The 22,789-nt window shown below is 43.6% G+C and overlaps 1 protein-coding gene across 2 annotated transcripts in view; it reads right to left on the bottom strand.

The window, feature by feature from the left end:
- MSRB3 (methionine sulfoxide reductase B3) overlaps positions 1-22,789 on the bottom strand; it is a 250,909-nt gene that overhangs the window by 74,979 nt on the left and 153,141 nt on the right. For both annotated transcript variants that reach the window (XM_073620129.1, XM_073620128.1), the window contains one exon: positions 1,950-1,978. In XM_073620129.1, the coding sequence (XP_073476230.1) occupies positions 1,950-1,978 (29 nt within the window). The remainder of the gene's footprint in view (positions 1-1,949; positions 1,979-22,789) is intronic.

The following is a 22,789-nucleotide window of genomic DNA, read 5'->3' as shown; positions in this document are numbered from 1 at the left end:
TGCAGTGCTTTTGCAGGTAACTTGAGGGATGAATTGCTTCACAGTGCCTGCAGCTGCTGAGGTCAGCAAGGGTTTGTTTTTAAAGCTCATTTACTGCATATTGAAATATGTTAAAGGATAAATTCACTTTTTAAAAAAAATTATAAATGCACATTTTTTGCAGGTAAAAAAAAATGTACATTTACTTTCTGGGAGCCTGGAAAGCATTGCACCCATGATCAGCAGATCGTGGCTATCATGTAGGACACCTACAGAGTGTCAGTGTAAGCTGTCTGCCCTACATCGTACAGGCAAGCAGATTTATACTGACAGGAAGAATGAATGAACTACCACAGCGCTCAACAGCACCCTGGTAGTTAATTGAGAACTACAAGCCGACAGCCACAAAGGCTGCCGGTACTTGTAGTTTTCACACTGAATGAATGACGCAGCTGGATAGGTGGAGCTCCGCACAGCCACTTTTATTTTTACATTGTGACAGCGAGTGGGGGGGGGGTGAAGATCTCAATGAGGGATTGGGGGGACGGGGATAGGTGCTACAGTAACATGTTACATGTTATAAATACAGTAGTATAAAAGTCTAGCAATCAAATGCTGGATCATTAAATACTCAGAACAGTGCTAAAAATAAAAGCCACAAAAAATGTGTCCCAGTATGTGGCCAAAAACACAAATGTAAGTCTCTATGTAGAAGGCAATAATGAAGACAATTCAAGGCTTTTATAGGTGTAGAATCACTGATGTCCAAGCGTGCACCTTTCACCAGAAAGAAAACGTATTCCACCACGTGATGCACACTCCGCCAGGGGGTCAAACTCACCAGAAACCACTAATAAAAGAGCATTGAGTAAGGTATTCAGCATCCACTTCAATACTAAGTCCTCATCATCAGCAGGATCCACTGGTAAAGGGGCTCCATATATACCTCCAAAAACTTGCTCATCGATGCGTTTCACCAAAATATTAGCTTCCTCAGGACAAATACTGGGTAGGTGCTGAATGTGTAAAAGCTGCGCTTATCACATAGGGGGAGACCTTTTGTTGGGGCTCCAGTTGGTATTGCTGCATACATAGGGGAAAAGTGTGCCACTTTTGGTGCTACACCCCTGTGGACGGCTTTCCTTGCTGTGTGTCACACACAGCAAGGAAAGCCATCCACAGGGGTGTAGCATGAGCAAGCTTTTGGAGGTATATATGGAGTACCTTTATCAGTGGATCCTGCTGATGATGAGGACTTAGTATTGAAGTGGATGCTGAATACCTTACTCAATGCTCTTTTATTAGCGGCTTCTGGTGAGTTTGACCCCCTGGGGGAGTGTGCATCACGTGGTGGAATACGTTTTTTTTCTGGTGAAAGGTGCACGCTTGGACATCAGTGATTCTACACCTATAAAAGCCTTGAACTGTCTTCATTATTACCTTCTACATAGAGACTTACATTTGTGTTTTTGGCCACATACTGGGACACATTTTTTGTGGCTTTTATTTTTAGCGCTGTTCTGAGTATTTAATGATCCAGCGTTTGATTGCTAGACTTTTATACTACTGTATTTATGCCATTTTCTTCCTTTTTAAACAGCTGCTTTTTATTTTTGAATATTTTGAGGATTATATATTTTTAAGTGTTTATTTATTTAATACTGCACATAGAACTGTGGGATTGATCTGGCGCTGAGCGGGTGTGTTGCAGGCCATATTATACACACTTTTTTCTGCCTTATGTTACCTGTTATACCCTGAATATGGGTGTAACATGTTACGAAAAGGTGAACGTATCCTTTAATACTGGAATGTCCACAGCCTGGCTACAGGTTCACTTTTAAGCATACAGTCTTAAACTTTAATTGGGTGGACTGACCGATTGAACATAAGATTTTCACACCACACTCGATTAACACTAATGCATTGCTTTGGTAACTTCTCTTTTAAAGTTTGCTTTCTAAACTTACCAGAGTTGGAGTCAAATTTTTTTTCAGACCTGGAACAAGAAGTAAATGTTCGCTTAGATGTTTGTATGATCATAAATAGATGTAATTCAAAATCATAGTTGTCACAAGCTCCATACTATATACAATTTCTGATGCTGGATAGTTGAGGTAATGAAGGTAGCAAATCAGGATGCTTTAAGCAATTATAGCTCTGTATAGTTTTACCACAAAATATCAACATAAAAATAACTGAAAGCACAATTGAACAGGGATAGATGTATACACCAATGTGTGCAAATCTATTCACATTTTGTTGCAGATGAAAAGGGATAGGGGGTAACCAGACACTGTTCAGGCAAATTAGAAGGCTCCTAAATATGCCACTGATGTATCAATTGGCCTGTGAAGAACTGTGTGATCCGCTGCTGCCATGATTATTATATGATGTGATTTTTAGTAGATTAGGCATGTGTGCCTGTAGTATATCAGTTTGATTATATGTAGTTATTTGGCTTTTAATTCATATGGGATTTTTATTGAGAAACAAGCACGTGAATATAACCAACAGCACAGAGGGTGCTTGTAAATCATTACCAAGTATCAGAAATGCCAACTTTGCCAACAGCCATGCATTATAACCAGTGGCTTCCGTACATTAGGGGCGCACGGGTGCCGCCCCCCGTCTATGTGTCCAGCCCCCTAATCTACATGCGGGGTGCCAGACGCATAGATTCTAATGGAGTTTTTTTTTTTTTTGAAGCACGTGATTAGAGCCAGAGGTTCTAATAGGCTTCAAAAAAGGGTGGGCTCCAGTTGTGTGACAATAGCGCCTAGGAGGAGGAGGGAGAAAGAGGGAGGGGACACATGGCCGCTGTGAGGAGGCAAGTGAGAAGCTGTCGCCCAGAGCCTGGAGGGAAGAGCTGCCCACTTGATGGGGTAAGTGCGGGGCTGACTGGAGTGTGCGATTGACCTGACAGACCGACCAGACAACCCACAGGAGTGGGGGTGCTGGTGACCCGACCGGGGGGGGGGGGTGGCTGTGGGGGCATTGTTTGCCGCTGCCCCCCCAAAAACCACCAGTTGCCACTGATTATAACAGCAGAGTTAGCGCTACCTGTACAAATGTACACTATATTGTCAAAAGTTTTGGGCCCCTGCCTTTACACCCACATGAACTTTAATGGCATCCCAGTCTTAGTTCCATAGAGTTCAATATTGAGTTGGCCTACCATTTGCAGCTATAACAGCTTCACCCCTTCTGGGAAGGCTGTACACAAGGTTTAAGAGTGTGTCTATGGGAATGTTTGCCCATTCTTCCAGAAGCGCATTTGTGAGGTCAGGCACTGATGTTGGACGAGAAGGCCTGGCTTGCAGTCTCCGCTCTAATTCATCCCAAAGGTTTTCCATCTGGTTGAGGTTAGGACTCTGTCCAGACCAGTCAAGTTCCTCCACCCCAGACTCGCTAATCCATGTCTTTATGGACCTTGCTTTGTGCACTGTTGTGCAGTCATGTTGGAACAGGAAGGGGTCATCCCCAAACTTTTCCACAAAGTTGGGAGCGTGAAATTGTCCAAAATGTCTTACGCCTTAAGAGTTCCCTTCACTGGAACTAAGGGGCCAAGCCCAACCCGTGAGAAAAAATCCCCCACCATAATCCCCCCTCCGCCAAATGATTTGGACCAGTGCACAAAGCAAGGTCCATAAAGACATGAATAAGCGAGTTTGGGGTGGAGGAACTTAAATGGCCTGCACAGAGTCCTGACTTCAACCCGATAGAACACCTATGGGATGAATTAGACTGGCCTTCTCCATGCCTGACCTCACAAATGCGCTTCTGGATAAATGGTCAAACATTCCCATAGACACACTCCTAAACCTTGTGGACAGCCTTATCAGAAGAGTTGAAGCTGTTATAGCTGCAAAGGGTAGGCCAACTCAATATTGAACCCTACGGACTAAGACTGGGATGCCATTAAAGTTCATGTGTTTGTAAAGGCAGGTGTCCCAATACTTTTGACAATATAGTGTATGTATAGAATGTAGCAGCAAAAAAGAGAATGTTATCACCAGCAATCATAATCTGTAATAAGCCGCATTTTTAGAGTGTAGCATTATAGTACATTGGTACCATCATTTGTGACAATATCTATCCCCATAACAGGTAATTATTCATAACAGAAAGACAGAAATATATAAGTACTAACATGGAAGCTTAGCAAATGTAGAAAAAAGAGCTGAACATTTTCAAGTGCTATACATGGTACTTAAAGGGGTTGTAAACCCTTGTGTTTTTTCACATGCATTAAGGTGAAAAAACACCTGACAGTGACCGGCCCCCCAGCCCCCCCCCCCCCCCCCGTTTTACTTACCTGACCGCCGTATTTCCGTTGGCGGAGACGCACTCTCCCTCTCTCCACGGGGTCTCGGCTCTTGATTGGATAGATTGATAGCAGCACAGCAATTGGCTCCCGCTGCTGTCAATCCAATCCAATGATGCCCCTGGCGGCGGGGCCAAGTCCGGCATTCGTGTCTATGGACGCCAATACTGGACTCAGGAGCGTGCCCACAAGATAACCCCCCAGGAGAGCGCTTCTCGGGTTATCTGATGCGGGGAGGAGCCGCCGTGAGACCCCAGAAGACGAGGTTCGCGGCCACTCTGTGCAAAACGAGCTGCACGGTGGAGGTAAGTATGATATATTTGTTATTTTAGAAAAATAAAAAACGTGCCTTTAAAATCAATTTAAAACTGAACTGCAGCCATCTAGACTATGCCATGTAAGGCAGATGGTCTAGTGTTTTCTTTTCTAAAAATGTTATTCAAATATGAATTTTTTACCAGTACTGGTTGGACTGTAGACTAGTAATACAGACACTCATCAGGTGAGAGGTTTAGGAAAACATGCCTGGCCCATTAAGTAACGTTCACTACATAGCCTGTAAATGTTAGGTGGGGGTATGTCAGTGGACACCCTGTTCTACCTTTTAAGGGGTGTCTATACACAGTAGCCACAGAAATCTCTCTGCCAGCCCGCATGGGCTGTTAAAAGGAGAAATGAAAGTAAATTCAAGTACAAAGCCTTGAAGTTCACTGGTAAAAAAATAATTTTACAACTGAGCATCAGAAATCAAAATTTACCTTTAGTGGGGTGACTACACAGCTATATGAATGAACAATTTGCAAGACCAATGTCTATACATTATTCAATAACATTGATTCTTCAGATGGATGTTTCCGCACATTCCACGTTTCAGTTTCTGGCTGATCAGTGAGTCTCTGCATTATTGTAGAATGTCATTAACAGAGTATACAAAACACAAACCAGATATCCTGTGTTTACAAGGAACTTGTTTTTCATCAGTTTTAGCACCCACAATCTTCCACAAAGGCTTTCCAGTGTTTTAGTTGGCTACAGTTGATAAAAAGGTGAAAGAGGAAACTATAATGTTGCATAGAACAGTTTGCCTTTGTGGTTAGTAACACAGATGTTGACAAAAGGTGCAAAATCTTAATGAGATCTTTGTGATCAAGCCTGTTGTATACCATAAGTCTGTGTCCATATAATTATCCTAAGCTTACCTTCACCCATGATATATGTCAGTTGATTTTCAGCTATTAATGAGACTATTTTCATTATGAAGTGATCAGTTTAAAAGCCAAGCCAATTCTTTCATGAAGGTCATTAATGCATAGATGCCCACTGTCTAGACTGAATTTAGCAGTATCAATATGGTTGGTTAGTTTTACAATGAATCTATAAGACAAATTGCCTACCTAATTAATATTGTTTTAATAACTACTGTACCCTGTTTGTGTTTTACAACAAGCTAAAAAAATAGAAATAATTTTTTTGGTATTTTACACATAACTGGTTTTAATTCACTATTTATTTTTACATTTTTATTTTGAAACTGTATTTTTATCTGACATTGTTGTTTTTTTTTCTCTGTGCTTATGCAGAAAGTGAGAGAAATAAATAGGGTAAACTCTTTCCCTTCCTAAAACCAAAGGAGGAATTAGCCTCCCAGATACGAAGTTGTACTACAAGGCCTGCCATGTAATCAGACTGGTAGATTGTAATATCCAGGATCTCCCTGGAGCGATCCTTTACAAGCAGAATACTACAGGCCACCCCATGGATCCCCGCTAAGGAAATTTACAAAGACCTGGACACTCACCCTCTGATTGGGGCGATTTTACGCTGTTTTTGGTCACTATGTAAGACTTTTGCCCCGTACACACGATCAGACATTCCGACAACAAAATCCTGGATTTATTTCCGACGGATGTTGGCTCAAATTTGTCTTGCATACACACGGTCGCACAAATGTTGTCGGAAATTCCAAACGTCAAGAACGCGGTGACGTACAACACTAACAACGAGCTGAGAAAAATGAAGTTCAATAGCCAGTGCTGCTCTTCTGCTTGATTTCAAGCATGCATGGAATTTTGTGCGTTGGAATTGTGTACACACGATCGGAATTTCCGACAATGGATTTTGTTGTCGGAAAATTTGAGAACCAGCCCTCAAATTTTTGTTGTCGGAAATTCCGACAACAAATGTCTGATGGAGCCTACACATGGTCGGAATTTCCGACAACAAGCTCACATCGAACATTTGTTGTCGGAAATTCCGACCGTGTGTACGCGGCATTTGTCGATCTTTTCCATTTCCGGCCCAATGATGCTGTTGAGATACAACCCAAAATTTCCTCCTGCATTGCAATCTCCTTTCTCTAATGAAGGGGAACTAAGTGGACTGATTCAAGCTACTCAATTGTTTGATGAGGGACAATTTTGCAACCAGAAGGACCTTGATTTGACCTCCTTGTCCCAGTTACCTCAACATACTTACAAGCCCGACACTTTTTGAACCACCCTAACACAAGATTGAGCTACAGTAGGGTATGCTCTGCTTTTAAGAGACTCTGCATTTCTAAATCCCCCCAATGTCACCTGATATCAACTGTCTACAATCTATTCTCCTGCGATGTTTCGAATTGGACAACCAATTTAGCTAAAACATGGGAATCTGATTTATGTGCAACGCTATCTGAGGAATATTGGACAGGATCCTCAAACTCTTCTGTTGGGCTCCTTAAATGTTAACACTCAAGAACACAATTATAAAGTGTTCTCACAATGTTACAGGACCTTGCCTCTACTTCAAAAAATCTGCTCTACCACATCAGCTGCTGGAGATGCAGGAATGTGGAAGGAAATATGTTCTACATCTGGTGGATGTTAACCTGACATTCAGCAATACTGGTTGCATGTCCATGCAATTACAACAAAGGTCAATAGCTACACTTTAGATTTCTTTCCGACACAATACCTGCTGCATCACTCTCTGACTATAGGCAGTGCTTACTATAAATTCCTCACCATGCATATGGTAAATGTGGCACATATGTGCATTGCTACACACTGATGACACCAACAAACTCACTCATTAAAGGAATAGTTTACGAGACTGCATAATCCAGCAGATATGGAGGAGTTAGTACACATTTCCCAGAACAGAATCAATAAATATAGCAAAATCTGGTCATGCTGGCTGCACTTTCAAACCACTCCTAAATACAAAACCATCAAGACACAGGAAGCCTGAAAAACTGAAAAAGGGGAATGTGCAGGAGAATGAATATAGCATATAACTTAATAGGGATATCTACAGCAGATATCTCACAATCTGGCAGACTCAGGGGATCAGATGAGCTGTTATTCCCCCTGTTTATTTTACTCATACACATTAATTGCCCCTTGCACTCCGCTCCCCAGGCTACCTTCCCCACCTGTGTTACCATCCCCCCCCCCCTTCTTCCAACATCACCCCTCTACTTTTTCTTCTTCTCTCTTTCCATTCTGCCCTCTTTAAGAAAAAAAAAGATCCCTTTTTTTTTTTCTTATTATTGCGCTCATTTAGAGGTCTTGAGACTTAAATCGTACAATCTATTTTTACTCCTTTTTTTATACTCCGCGTTTACTTCTTATGTGACTTTTCTCACCACAATTTTCCTCCGGACTCTGAAACTACAGACCTCCCACCTTCCTTCATACATATTGTGTGCTAAAAGACCATACTTTTCAATTTTTAGTTAACGTGGTGACCTCTCACTAATTGAATTCTTTCATCCTGTCTAGTGGCCTTAGGTATAGTGATCACTGTATCTCTATCAAGTCTGTACCTTTTCAAGAAGGACTGTTTGCTTTCACGAGGGCAGTTACACCTATTTTAACTTGTAGATCTGTTATCTGCCTAATACAATGCATAGCAGATTGTACTTGTATTATGATACATTAATAAAAACATTATGAAACTAAAAAATGTACTATGAAAATAAAAAAAAAGAAGGAGGGAATGCATACTTACCAGCAAATAAACTTCCAGCCTGCATGTGCTGGCAGCCATGGTGATCTCATGATCAGGAACTATACTGACTGGATTCCAGCCACTTATCTAATGCCTTGACTGACTGACAATGACTGCCACCATCTCTTAACTATCAGAGTGTACACACACTGATAGTTCACAACAGCAGCATAGCTAAGTCTCATCACAGGGATGATGAAAAAACAATTGCAGATGTAGAAATTCACACTATTTGTAGTCAGTATATGAAATAATGCTAAAATGCGATACTAAATGCCATGTTGGAAAACTATCTACAGTACAGTGCTCAAATGGATAAGGGTAGTGAGAGATGTGCTTGCATCTTCTGTCAACAGCGAGTCTACCCAGTCTTATTCATTTTATTTAAAATAATATCATTATTTTTTAAAAAACATTCATAACTTAAGCTTGAATCTTGAAAAAGTTGTAAAAAAAAACATGTAAGATGCGGCCAGGCATGAGATAGCCATGGAGATGTCCTCCTTGGTAATAGGGGCTTCCAAGAGTTCTATTTGGTCATCAGATAATCTAGAAAATGTAACTCCCGACAAGTAGTCACTGGTATCCTGTATAGTTTGAGTGACCTGTGAGGTATACAGTGTGCGGTAGAATTTCCCAAATTCCTCCACCACCTGTTGTGGGTCAGTTATATCACTCCCTCCCGGATTGGCCAACGATACTACCACTGGGGGGTGTGAGTCTAAGTGGGCCAGGTACACAAGCAGTTTGCCTGATCTTTCTCTATATTCAAACACCTTTTGTTTACAAAAAGATGCGTTGCTTAGCTTTTTCAATATGTGGTTCTGAGACCTGGTGTGTCTTGATTTTGAGGTTATTAGTGGTGCTTGACAAAGAGTTTCTGTGGAACGCCTCCTCCAGTACCTGTAGATGTTCTGTGGCTTGTTGGACAACTATTTTTGACGACCTTTTGAGCCTGTTAATGTGAGTGGATAACAGTGAGCGGGCGTGTAATTTGAACATCTCCCACACCATTTCATAGGAGTCCGAATCCCTATTGGCTGTAAAATAGTATTGCTGTTCTGCAGGTATGTCATCTTGATCCTGCAGGGCTGTCAGTCAAAATGGATTCAGCCTCCAAGTCAGAGCGGGGGAGGCCCTCAATAGCTGGATCGTAATCCAGTAGGGGGCGTGATCCAACAGAATTCTAGGTGCGAATCCTACATCCCCCAGTTTCAGTATCAGGGTCAATGAAAGTAAGATAAAGTCAATTTGTGACATTGTATTGTGACTGGCTGAGAAATATGAGAAGGCTTTAGTAGCCGGGTGTTTGTGTCTCCAAGTGTCTACCAGGGCTAAGTCAGTTAGCATGCGATGCAGTCTGGTATGTGCGGGGGGATCCGGAGGGGATTAGGGTCCTGTTAAAGTCCCTCATCCACACAACCGGTACTGTGGGATGTTGTGACATACTGTAAAAGTAAGGCTCTCCTTAACCACATTTTTTTTTTTTATTTTTTTTTTTTTAATCTTTATTTAAATTTTTCACAAGGCCATACAAAACGTGAGAGAGTAGCCAAAAAAAAAAAAAAAATAGACAAAAACAAACATTCAGTAATCCCAACATCATCTCTCAGAAACCTCCCCACTACCCACCCTCCCCTCCCCGTACCCCACCCCCCTTCCCCCCCGCAGACATCTGTTGCTGTTTCCTTTACTAGGGTGAAACTACTGGAATACCCCTTGGGGTCGGATTACTTCATCGTCAGTTCGGCATAAGAGAGCGAATTCCTAAAGGTCGTCCAAATTGCCCATCTTCCTCCCCTCGACGCATCATCTTTAAATAACCCGTCTTTCTCCCCTTTCTCTAAAATATGTATTTCCTGTATTTTGAGCAACCAGTCTCTGACCTTAGGGCCTTCAGTATTCTGCCAATTCTTGGGAATTTCACTTTTTGCTATATTTAATAGTACTGGGATTATAGACGTATTGTACTCCCGATTGCCTCCTTCCGAGCTGTGGAACAGACATATCCATGGGTCATATGGTATTGATTTACCCGTTATCATCTTAATTATTTGAATTAGGGTCGGTTCACACATGGGCAACACGACTTTAACGCGACTTTGTACCGCGACTTCAGCGCGACTTTGGCACGACTTCGGCAAATTACGAGGCGACTTCAAGTCGCCTCCATGACGGGCGACTTCGCTGGCGGCCCCCCCCCCACCGTACCAGGCCGCATGCCCTCAACATGGGGGGTGCTTTGGGGCATGGGGGGCGCAGTGTGCGCCCCCCCAAAGCACCTTGTCCCCATGTTGATGAGGACAAGGGCCTCTTCCCGACAACCCTGGCCGTTGGTTGTCGGGGTCTGCGGGCGGGGGGCTTATCGGAATCTGGGAGCCCCCTTTAATAAGGGGGCCCCCAGATCCCGGCCCCCCACCCTATGTGAATGAGTATGGGGTACATGGTACCCCTACCCATTCACCTAGGGAAAAAAAGCGTCAATAAAACAAACAGTACACAGGTTTTTAAAATAATTTATTAGGCAGCTCCGGGATCTTCTTCCGACTTCGGGGGTCCTCTTCCGACTTCGGGGGTCTCTCCGCCGTCTCCTCCCGGTGTCTGCATCTTCTGCCGGCTCCTCCGCTATCTTCTGCAGCTCAATTGCTAGCGGTGGTCCGGACTTCTGCCTTCTTCTTTTCTTCCAGAGATGTTGACACGACGCTCTCTCCAGCTGGAATGGTCTCTGAACGCTCCGCAACGGACTTATATAGGCGGTGACCCCGCCCCCTTATGAGGTCACTGTCCCAGGGCATGCTGGGGCTGTGCCGTCATAAGGGGGCGTGGTCATCACCCGGTGACCACGCCTCCTAAAACGTCACAGACCCAGCATGCCCAGGGACTGTGACGGCATAAGGGGGCGGGGTCACCGCCTATATAAGTCCCTTGCAGAGCGCACAGAAACCATTCTGGCTGGGGAGAGCGTCGTGTCAACATCTCTGGAAGAAAAGAGGGAAGAAGATGATCCAGAGGTCCGGACCACCGCTGGCAAAAGAGCGCCAGAAGATAGCGGTGGAACCGGCAGAAGGGAGAAGACGCCAGAGAGACCCCCGAAGTGGGAAGAAGATCCCGGAGCTGCCTAATAAATTATTTTAAATACCTGTGTACTGTGTTTTTTATTGATGCTTTTTTCCCTAGGTGAATGGGTAGGGGTACCATGTACCCCATACCTATTCACATAGGGTGGGGGGCCGGGATCTGGGGGCCCCCTTATTAAAGGGGGCTCCCAGATTCCGATAAGCCCCCCGCCCGCAGACCCCGACAACCAAAGGCCAGGGTTGTCGGGAAGAGGCCCTTGTCCTCATCAACATGGGGACAAGGTGCTTTGGGGTGGGAGGGGCCGCAGCGCGCCCCCCTCCCCCAAGGCACCAAACCCCCCATGTTGAGGGCATGCGGCCTGGTACGGTTCAGGAGGGGGGGGGGCGCTCGCTCGTCCCCACCCCCATTCCTGTCCGGCCGGGCTGCGTGCTCGGATAAGGGTCTGGTATGGATTGGGGGGGGGACCCCCCACGCCGTTTTTTCGGCGTAGGGGGTTCTCCTCAAGGTCCATACCAGACCCAAGGGCCTGGTATGCCCTTGGAGGGGGAACCCATGCCGGATTTTTATTTAAAATTTGGCGCGGAGTTCCCCTCAAGATCATCTGAGCACAAGTCGCATGCCGAAGTCGGATCATGCGAGACGGCGATTCGACTTTGATCCGACTTCAATGATAGTCAATAGGCTGAAGTCGGATCAAAGTCGGATCAAAGTAGTACAGGGAGTACGCTCTGAAGTCGGAGCGACTTCAGTAGTGTCTATTAAGACGCTAGCGTTAACTCCCATTGAAACTATTTCTGGAGCGACTTGAGGGCGTACAAGTCGGATCCCAAGTCGCCCCAGTGTGAACCGAGCCTTACTTTCTCCCAAAACTTTTTGACCACTGGGCAGCTCCACCAAATATGAGCCATGGATCCCGGCATCTCACATCCCCTCCAACAATTAGGCGACCTATCTGGTTGGTATTTATTGATCTTTACGGGCGTGGCGTACCATCTGGATAGGCATTTATAGTTTGACTCTATCGTTTTTATGTCAGTTGCCGTGCTGTGTGTAGCTGTTAATATGTTGCCCTTTGCATTTTCTTCTAATGGTACCCCTAAGTCCTTCTCCCATTTCTTAATTTCTCATTTCTTAATGAATGGCGGCGTTTCCAACTCCTCCCTGATCGATAATATTTTATATATGGCCGACATATATCCTTTCAGCTTATTCAGCTTATTATTAAGATAAAGTCAATTTGTGACATTGTATTGTGACTGGCTGAGAAATATGAGAAGGCTTTAGTAGCCGGGTGTTTGTGTCTCCAAGTGTCTACCAGGGCTAAGTCAGTTAGCATGCGATGCAGTCTGGTATGTGCGGGGGGATCCGGAGGGGATTAGGGTCCTGTTAAAGTCCCCCATCCACACAACCGGTACTGTGGGATGTTGTGACATACTGTAAAAGTAAGGCTCTCCTTAACCACATTTGACTTGTATAGGGGAGGCACATAACAAGCCAGTATTAAGATGGGAGATACGTTAATAGTGACGTGTAAAAATACATATCTTCCCTGCTGGTACGTCTGGAGTAGGACTAACTCAAATGGGACCCTTTTGGCAACTAGTACTGATACCCCCCTGAAATACGAGGTGTGGGTTTCATGATTTGCCCATCTGACCCATAGCTTTTTTAGGGAGGATTACAAGTGGCCTGTGATATGGGTTTCAACCAGCGTGATGACATCAGCATGCTGAGATTTGAGGAATGTTAATGTGGCTGTACTTTTGATCTTATTGGGCAAGCCCCTAACATTCCACGTGAGGAACTTCAGGGAGCTCATGGTGGATAGAGGGTTTGTGTCTTCGGATATAGTAGGATGTGGACCAACAGAGCAGGTCTAGGTATGTCAGGCAGCACAATAAACAGTGGAAAGCAATAGTTATAGTATGTACAGGTCATTACCTTGGTACCATTTGCATATGTAAATCGTTGTAAACATTGTGATAGAAAAACATTTCCCATCCCACCCAGTCCATTGCCGCCCCAACTTGGCATGGACATATCATCCCTTAACCAAGTATCAACAAAAGACATCTAATGTTGAGGACCCATTGGAGGCAAACAGCTTGATTTAAAAAAATAGATACCCATAACAAAATTCAAAAGGAAAAAGTCAGACAAGGGGGGGTAAGGGAAAATTCACAAAAACCCTAGGGGGGCAACTTCTTCTCTGAGAAGTGCATAGGGTGTAGAAGCCATAACAGTGTAACATCATTACGGCTATGCAAGGGGAGCCACTTGCCATCAGGGTAATGAGTGAAAAAGCACAAAACCTCAATACTGTTCAGTATATTATCTTTGTTATACTTCACTTTGGTGTGTAGGCAGCAGGGGTCCCGAAACCATGGATCCCTGGTGTCTCCTTAAAGTATAGGGCGTGCTGTGAGGTCTGGTTAAATAAGAAAAAGCACATCTCTGCTTCTCTGCTCCAACGGAAGATAGTCATATGTATAAGACCCATAGCAGGCCAAGTCAGCAGGGTTAGGGTGGGCAGAAATGGGGGATAAGAGGGAATGGGGAGAGAGAAGATAGTACTCACAGCATGCAGGGACATGATCATTCACGGTGATCCCTCTATCCAGGTGGATGCCAGACCTGGGTCCTCCTCAAAAAATTCAACTTGGCCATCACACTCCACGCGTAGCCTTGCAGGGTACAGCATATAATATTTAAGTTGCAGGGTGCGTAGGCGCCGTTCAACATCATGAAACCGGGGATCGTTGCCGCTTTACCTCATTGGAGAAATCCGAAAAGACGGCCACCTGTGTGTTGGTGTGGGGGATATTACTCTTTTCTCTGGTCAGTCAGAGGATCTTGTTTCGATCTTTAAAATTCAGGAATTTCGCCATGAGGGTACGAGGTGGGGCTCCTTGGGGCGGGGAACGTCCAGGGATGCGGTGTGCCCGATCCACCGCGAACATCACCAAAAGTGTATGTCAGGAGGTTTTCAAGGAAGCCCGCTGGATCAGTGCCCTCTGCAGATTCTGGGGAACCGATGAAACGGAGGTTGCACCTCCAGAGGCGATTCTCCATATCATCCTGCTTTGCACTAATCTGTTGGCAACGTACCTTGTCTGTAGTGTGCTGGAGGGGATGTAAGATGTCCTCCGCTCTGCTGATGCGGGTCTCAGCCACGCGGTCCTGGAGGGTAGATAGGTCTTGTTTAATGAGGGACACGTCAATTTTCACCTCCTCCATTTTGGTGGAGTGTGCTCTGGCACAGGGCAATAGCGTCCAGTACCTTGTTATTGGCCGCCGCGGCTTGCTCCGTGTCTGACGAGGCACTGGCGCCATCTCTGGCCTGCTGCTCCTTTTCCAGCCAGTGGTATTTGGCGAGTTTGTCGCAGGCCTCAGAGGCCTCGGGAGGTTCCCAGAATAAATGGTCGTGAAGTATCGGCTAGGATCGAGGCAGGATATTGTGTGTAGGAGTAATGGCAAGTGGAGCTCTCACTGCATGCGTCCTACACTATTGCTCTCCAGGCCACGCCCCTATGGTCTATATATTTTAAAAAATATATTCAATCATTTAAGATTTTTTTTGGAGTAAAATGATTCATGTTTAGTACTGAGATTGGACAGACTGTCAACCAGTTACCTAAAGTTTCAAGGAAGTCCAGACCTCGAAAGCTCCACACAGTAAAAAAAAAAACTTTAGTCCAATTTTTTTCTTCACATTTCAAAATTACAGTACACACACAGCAGAATAAAGTTATTTATAACTAAAACTATCCCGCCATTGATGATAACTGGTATTGGAAAATCAATGGTTTGGATGCCTGCTAAACAGATATACAGTATGTCTACACCTGTATGGACAAGCTTGTTTGAGGTTAGTGACTTGCCAAGTAAAGCAAGGTTTAGGATAGTCCAGGAGTGTGCACCTATCAGTGATAAAAGTTGGCAATTTCCTATCCTGACAAATTTCTTATGCCACACATAGGAAATTGCTACTTTAGATAGTGAATAAAAGGGATAAAGGTGCAGTGCTTAAACATAAATGAAATAATATGATAGTCCATAGCAAAAGTCCACAGAAAATATCCTTAAAAACGGCTTCTGTAGTAAAGTGCAGCTAAAAAGCACACATGTGAGGAATCCACCACCGACACCCAATCACACTGCCTCTTACCCTCCTTTCTGACCCTCATTACAAAGGTCAAAAACACATTAGGTAGCAGTCAACTATAGTGTTGATCTTTGTGGGTTAGCAGATAATCAAGTCGTATCCTCCAATGCTCAAAAGAGACACCCCTCATGGTGCAGAATCTCAATCTAGTTTATTTGTGAGATAAAGACTAATACTCACATAACAGCAGTTAAAACACTCTTGTCCCAGTATAAAAACAACATTCCCAACCAGCAAAATGGCTGCTGCGTCCCGGCATATACAAGCGTCTTACGTCTCCAGCTCCTCCCTACGTGTTTGGTCATCAGATGACATCATCAGCGGCGTGATTAAACGTACTTTCTGACTGTATATATAAGCGGGACAGGTATAGGCAGCGGTTACAATTGCGTTCCAAAGACCGGAACTAGAAATCAACCCCTCAATGGGGAAGCTTAATAATCAGCAAAAATTGTGTTCCATTTGGGAACAAAACATTACAAATCCCCCCCCCCCGTGACTGGAAGCATAAATAAAAAATTTTAAAAATATTAACTCACATATTGAATTGCCAATATGAGAAATAATCGTTGAATAAACATCATTAATCATCTAAGCATAAATCAATATATATAATAATCTAAACACAATTATGACAGGAAACAGCGCGTTTTGTGGTTGGAAAGAAAATTCCAGTATCAAATGAATTTATTTACACAATCTTGAGCCAATGTATGAAACACAACAAATCATATTCAAATATTAAAATTAATAAAATTAAGTGGTTACTGTCAGCGGTCTATAGACTCAAGCACTATTAATAAAAGCATTGACATCCCACTCTATATTCATACCAAAAGGAGTGTATGTCTTAGCTTTATATATCCAATGCATTTCTAATTTTGACACCTCCCTAACCACATTGCTATCTCTCCAATTGCTGGTAAATCTACATATACCCAAAAATATTGTTCCCTCTGGGTTTCAGTTGTGATGTGTATCATAATGTTTGGAAAGGCTATGTTTGGGGAAACCCTTTTTTATATTTGCCATATGTTCATTTTGCCTGACCTGGAGTTTACGAAGAGTACGGCCAATATACTCTAAACCACATGGACACTGAATGAGATAAACCGCATTCTTAGATGTGCAAATTTTATTTAGTGAACTGCTGGTTGCTGAAGTTCATTTTTCTAAACAATAGATAGCATTTAGAGAATGATGCCTGGGTATAACCATTTAGGGAATTCTGCATGTAGACTCATAAGTTCTGCTTGATTTCAGTTAATTTAAAGTGATAGTAAAGCTTTTTTTCTGTATTACAATAACAAACATGTCATACTTACCTGCTCTGTGCAATGGTTTTGCAGAGCAGCCCCGATCCTCCTCTTCTTGGGTCCCCTACCTGCACTCCTGGATCCTTATTTGGCTAGTGCTCCCATAGAAAGCTGCTTTCTATGGGGGAACTCGTGTGGACTGTCTATTGACACAGATAGTGCAGCTCGGCCCTGCCCCCTTGTCAAAGAATTTAATTGACAGCGGCAGGATGGTTCCTGCTGCTATCAATCTGCCCAGTAAAGAGCCTAGACAGTCGTTGCTCTCATACAGTGCATCCGGAAAGTACTCACAGCGCTTCACTTTTTTCCACATTTGGTTATGTTACAGCCTTATTCCAAAATGGATTAAAAAATGGAACCTTCCAGGCGAACAACCGTCTCTGCAGCACTCCACCAATCAGTCCTGTAAGGTAGAGTGGGCAAACGGAAAATAAATAAAAAGCACATGACAGTCCACCTGGAGTTTGCCAAAAGGCACCTGAAGGACTCTCAGACCATGAAAACAAAATCCTCTGGTCTGATGAAACAAAGATTGAATTCTTTGGCCTGAAAGGCAAGCGTCATGTCTGGAGGAAACCAGGCACCGCTCATCGCCTGGCCAATACCATCACTACAGGGAATCATGGTGGGAGCAGCATCATGATTTTGGGTGTTTTTCAGCGGCGGGAACTGGAAGACTAGTCAGGATTGAGGGAAATATGAATGCAGCAATGTACAGAGATATCCTTGATGCAAATCTGCTCCAGAGAGCTCTGGACCTGAGACTGGGGCGAAGGTTCATCTTTCAACAGGACAACGACCCTAACCACACAGCCAAGATAACAAAGGAGTGGCTACGGGACAACTCTGTGAATGTCCTTGAGTGGCCCAGCCAGAGCCCAGACTTGAACCTGACTGAATATCATTAATTTCCCACTCATTTGAGTGGGGTCCTGCTTTTCTTCAGCAGGGACAGGAAAGCTGGTCAGAGTTGATGGGAAAATGGATGGGGCCAAATACAGGGCAATCAGAAAAATCAGGCAACAGAAAACCTGTTCGAGTCTGCAAAAGACTTGAGACTGGGGCGGAGGTTCACCTCCCAGCAGGACAATGACTCTAAACATACAGCCAGAGCTACAATGGAATGGTTTAGATCAAAGCATATCCATGTGTTAGAATGGCCCAGTCAAAGTCCTGACCTAAATATAATTGAGAATCTGTGGCAAGACTTGAAAATTGCTGTTCACAGACGCTCTCCATCCAATCTGACAGAGCTTGAGCTATTTTGCAATGAAGAATGGGCAAAAAATGTCACTCTCTAGATGTGCAAAGTTGGTAGAGACATCCCCAAAAAGACTTGCAGCTGTAATTGCAGCGAAAGGGGCTTCTGCAAAGTATTGACTCAGGGGGGCTGAATACAAATGCACCCCACACTTTTCACATATTTATTTGTAAAAAAAATTTAAAAACCATTTATCATTTTCCTTCCACTCCACAATTATGTGCCACTTTGTGTTGGCCTATTACATAAAATCCCAACAAAATACATTTACGTTTTTGGTTGTAACATGAAAAAAATTGAAAAATGTCAAGGGGTATGAATACTTTTTCAAGGCACTGTATCTACCATGATACCATAACAAAATGTAGGATGGATGACATTGAGGGCCCATTTACCCCAAAGTGATGCATTTACGCAAGCTATGGCACACCATAACGTGCATTTATTATGAATAAGGGGCCAAAACACCACAAGGAATGAATAAATTAAAAAAAAAAACTCATTTGACCCATTTTTCAAAACGGGTCATACCTAGTACGTGAGTTGTGTTGTGCCAGTGCACATCATGCATTGCACTCTACTGTACAATGTGTTGGGGTGCTATTCACAATGAATGGCACTGAAGCAAATTCCAATTAGAGCAGGTGGGCCGACGTGTTGTGACAACAGGCACTAAAATGCAGGTTGCCACAACACACAAGTGTGAATGAGCTCTGGGGATTCATTTATTAATACAAAAGATAATACATTAGTGTTGATTCTTACTAGCTTGTAGGAACAGTAAAGGGTTGGGGCTGCCCATTGCACCAAAGTATCTAAACACTATTGATACATTACTTATCAGTGCAAAATGATGTGTCTATAAACAAATATGTAGCTAAAGGAGTCCCAATGAGACCTGTTTCCTCCCAAGCTAAAAAAACAGCCCAATCCAATCCTGGTCATCTCTCGCCTCGACTAATGCAACTCCCACCTCATTGGCTTACCTCTAAATAGGCTATCACTACTTCAGTCCATCATGAACGCTGCTGCCAGGCTCATCCACCTCACAAACCGCTCAGCGTCTGCTATACCCCTCTGCCAATTTCTCCATTGGCTGCCACTCAGCCAACAAATTAAATTCAAGATACTAACTATAACTTACAAAGCCATCCACAACCTGGCCCCCAGCTACATCTCTAACCTAGTCACAAAATACCAACCTTATCGTTCTCTTCGCTCCTCCCAAGACCTCCTGCTCTCAAACTCCCTTGTCACCTCATCACATGCTCGCCTTCAGGACTTCTCCAGAGCCTCCCCCATCCTCTGGAATGCTCTACCCCATCTGTCTGATTTTCTCCTACTTTATCCACTTTCAGACGATCCCTGAAAACTCTTGTATCTCTTGACCTTCCCTCTTAGATTGTAAGCTCTAAGGAGCAGGGCCCTCTGATTCCTACTGTATTAAAGTGTATTGTATTTGTACTGTCTACCCTCAAGTTGTAAAGCGCTAAGTAAACTGTTGGCGCTATATAAATCCTGTATAATAATAATAATAAAAACAATGTGGCAATATCATTGGGCATAATGGGTATAGACAATTTATGTTCTAGCATGTTTTCTACAAATGTATGTAAATTCCAGTTTTCTAAATAATTCTTTTATAAGTATACTTTTAATCAGTAAATAAACCAGAAACTCAGAGATTGAACTATTCAAAATCATTTTACAATGCTTGGTACGTACTGATTCACTTAAACCTGAACTCCAGAACAAGCAAATATTGCCTAATACAAGAGGCATGTACAATCACCAGCCACTTTATTAGGTATACCTTGTCTAGTACCGAATTAAATTGCAAAAACGAGAAATGGGACTTTAACCCTTTCATGACTAAGCCTATTTTTGAAATTTGGTGTTTACAAGTTAAAATCCGTATTTTTTGCTAGAAAATTACTTAGAGTTCCCAAACATTATATATATTTTTTTAGCAGAGAATCTAGAGAATAAAATGGCGATTGTTGCAATATTTTTTATCACACGGTATTTGTGCAGCGGTGTTTTAAACGCAAATTTTGGGAAAAGTGACACTTTCATGAATTTTAAAAAATCCAAACAGTAAAGTTACCCCAATTTTTTTGTATAATGTGAAAGATGATGTTACGCCGAGTAAATAGATACCAAACATGTCACCCTTTATAATTGCACGCACTCGTGGAATGGCGACAAACTACGGTACCTATGAATTTCCATAGGCGAAGCTTTAAAAAGTTTTTACGGTTACCAGGTTTGAGCTACAGAGGAGGTCTAGGGCTAGAATTATTGCTCTCGCTCTGACGATCGCGGCGATACCTCACATGTGTGGTTTGAACACCATTTACATATGCGGGCGCGACTTCCGTATGCGTTTTCTTCGCTGCGCGAGCTCGCGGGGACAGGGGCACTTTAAAGAATTTTTTTTTTTTTTATTTATTTTATTTATTTTTTTACTTTATAAATTGTGTTTAAATTTTTTTTTTTTTTTTTTTACTTTTATTGCTGTCACAAGGAATGTAAACATCCCTTGTGACAGTAATATGTGGTGACAGGTACTCTTTATGGAGGGATGGGGGGTCTAAAAGACCCCCCCATCCCTCCTTTACACTTCAAAGTATTCAGATCGCTGAAAACGGCGATTCTGAATACTGTGTACTTTTTTAAATTCGGCGCCATTGGCAGCCGAGTAAACGGGAAGTGACGTCATGACGTCGCTTCCGCGTTTACAACGAGAAGGCTGGAACGAAGCCACTCACAGCTTCGTTCCAGCCCGCCCCCAGCCGCCGAAGGCAGCCGAATGGACACCGGGCCTCCCGATCGCACGGGAGGCCTGGTAACAGCGGCAGGAGGCGGCGGGAGGGGGGGGATGTCCCCTCCCGCTCCTCCGGTATAAAAACCGAGCGGCTTTTAGCCGTATCGGTTGTTATACACGGGTAGCCGATCGCCCGCTGTAAACAACGGTACCGGCATGATGCCTGCAGCTGCAGGCATCATCCCGGTATAACCCCGGAAAGCCGAGTACGCATATCTGCGTACGGTCGGCGGGAAGGGGTTAAATGAGGCACGTGAGAGGCAGCTGGTAAAATGATCATATGCAAAAAACATTTATTAATCCATATACTGTACAACACACAACATACAATGTATGCATAATAATGATCCTTTTTGCAATTTATCATGTATAGGGATGTAAGCACATGCTTATGTGCCAAACCCCCCCCCCCCCCTTCTATGCTAGTACCGGGTTGGACCCCCTTTTGCCTTTAGAACTGCCTTAATTCTTCATGGCATAGAGTCAACAAGGTTTTGGAAACATTCCTCAGAAATTTTGGTCCATATTGAAATGATGGCATCACGTAGTTGCTGCAGATTTGTCGGCTGCACATCCATGATGCGAATCTCCACCACATCCCAAAAGGTGCTCTATTGGATTGAGTTCTGGTGACTGTGGAGGCCATTAGAATACAGTGAACTCATTGTCATGTTTAAGAAACCAGTGGGGAGATGATTTGAGCTTTGTGACATGGTGCATTATTCTGCTGGAAGGAGCCATCAGATGGGTACACTGTAGTCATAAAGGGATGGACATGGTCAGCAACAATACTCAGGTAGGCTGTGACGTTTAAACGATGCTCAATTGGTACTAAGGAGCACAAAGTGTGCCAAGAAAATATTCCCCACACCATTACACCACCACCACCAGCCTGATCCATTGATACAAGGTAAGATGAATCCATGCTTTCATGTTGTTTATGCCAAATTCTGACCCTACCATCTGAATGTCGCAGCTAAAATTGAGACTCATCAGACCAGGCAATGTTTTTATAATCTTCTATTGTCCAATTTTGGTGAGCCTGTGCGAATTATAGCCTCAGTTTTCTGTTTTTAGCTGACAGGATCAGCACCTGGTGTGGTCTGCTGCTACTGTAGCCCATCTGCTTCAAGGTTCAATGTGTTGTGCGTTCAGAGATGGTATTTTGCATACCTTGGTTGTAATAATTGTTTTTTTTTTTTTTTTTTAGTTACTGTTGCCGTTCTCTCATCTATCATCTGCCCATTCTCCTCTGACATCAACAAGACATTTTCGTCCACACAACACTCACTGGATATTTTCTCTATTTCTGACCATTCTATGTAAACCCTAGATATGGTTGTGTGTGAAAATCCCAGTAGAACTGTACTTTTTGAAAAAATCAGACCAGCCCGTCTGGAAGCAACAACCATGCCACATTCAAAGTCACTTAAATCCCCTTTATTCCCAATTCTGATGGTTGGTTTGAACTTCAGCAAGTCATCTTCACCATGTCTAGATGCCTAAATGCATTGAGTAGCTGCCATGTGTTTGGCCGATTAGCAATTTGTGTTTAACAAGCAATTGAACATGTGTACCTAATAAAGTTACAGATGGATCACTGCTACTCTCTCTGCTTGTGCAGGGTGGCAGGTCATGTCTCTGCCCCCCCTACAGTTTTCTGCAGGCAGCCTGTAGTGAGTTGAGCTGCCAGGTTCCTCCCACAGCACAACCAGGTTGTTGAGCTAAATCATCTCTGCTTCAGTTAACCAATACAGCATAGTCCTGTCCCTGCCCCCTAGTCTGTGATTTGTCAGTAAGGGAGCAGCAAAATATTGAGTTGTCCCCTCCTGCCCTGTCCTCC

Source organism: Aquarana catesbeiana, linkage group LG03 (genome assembly GCF_042186555.1).
Source record: "Aquarana catesbeiana isolate 2022-GZ linkage group LG03, ASM4218655v1, whole genome shotgun sequence".
In the NCBI taxonomy this organism is placed as follows: Eukaryota; Metazoa; Chordata; class Amphibia; order Anura; family Ranidae; genus Aquarana; species Aquarana catesbeiana.
Note: the sequence above shows the minus strand (reverse complement) of the source record. Positions and strands in the feature narration are given on the sequence as shown.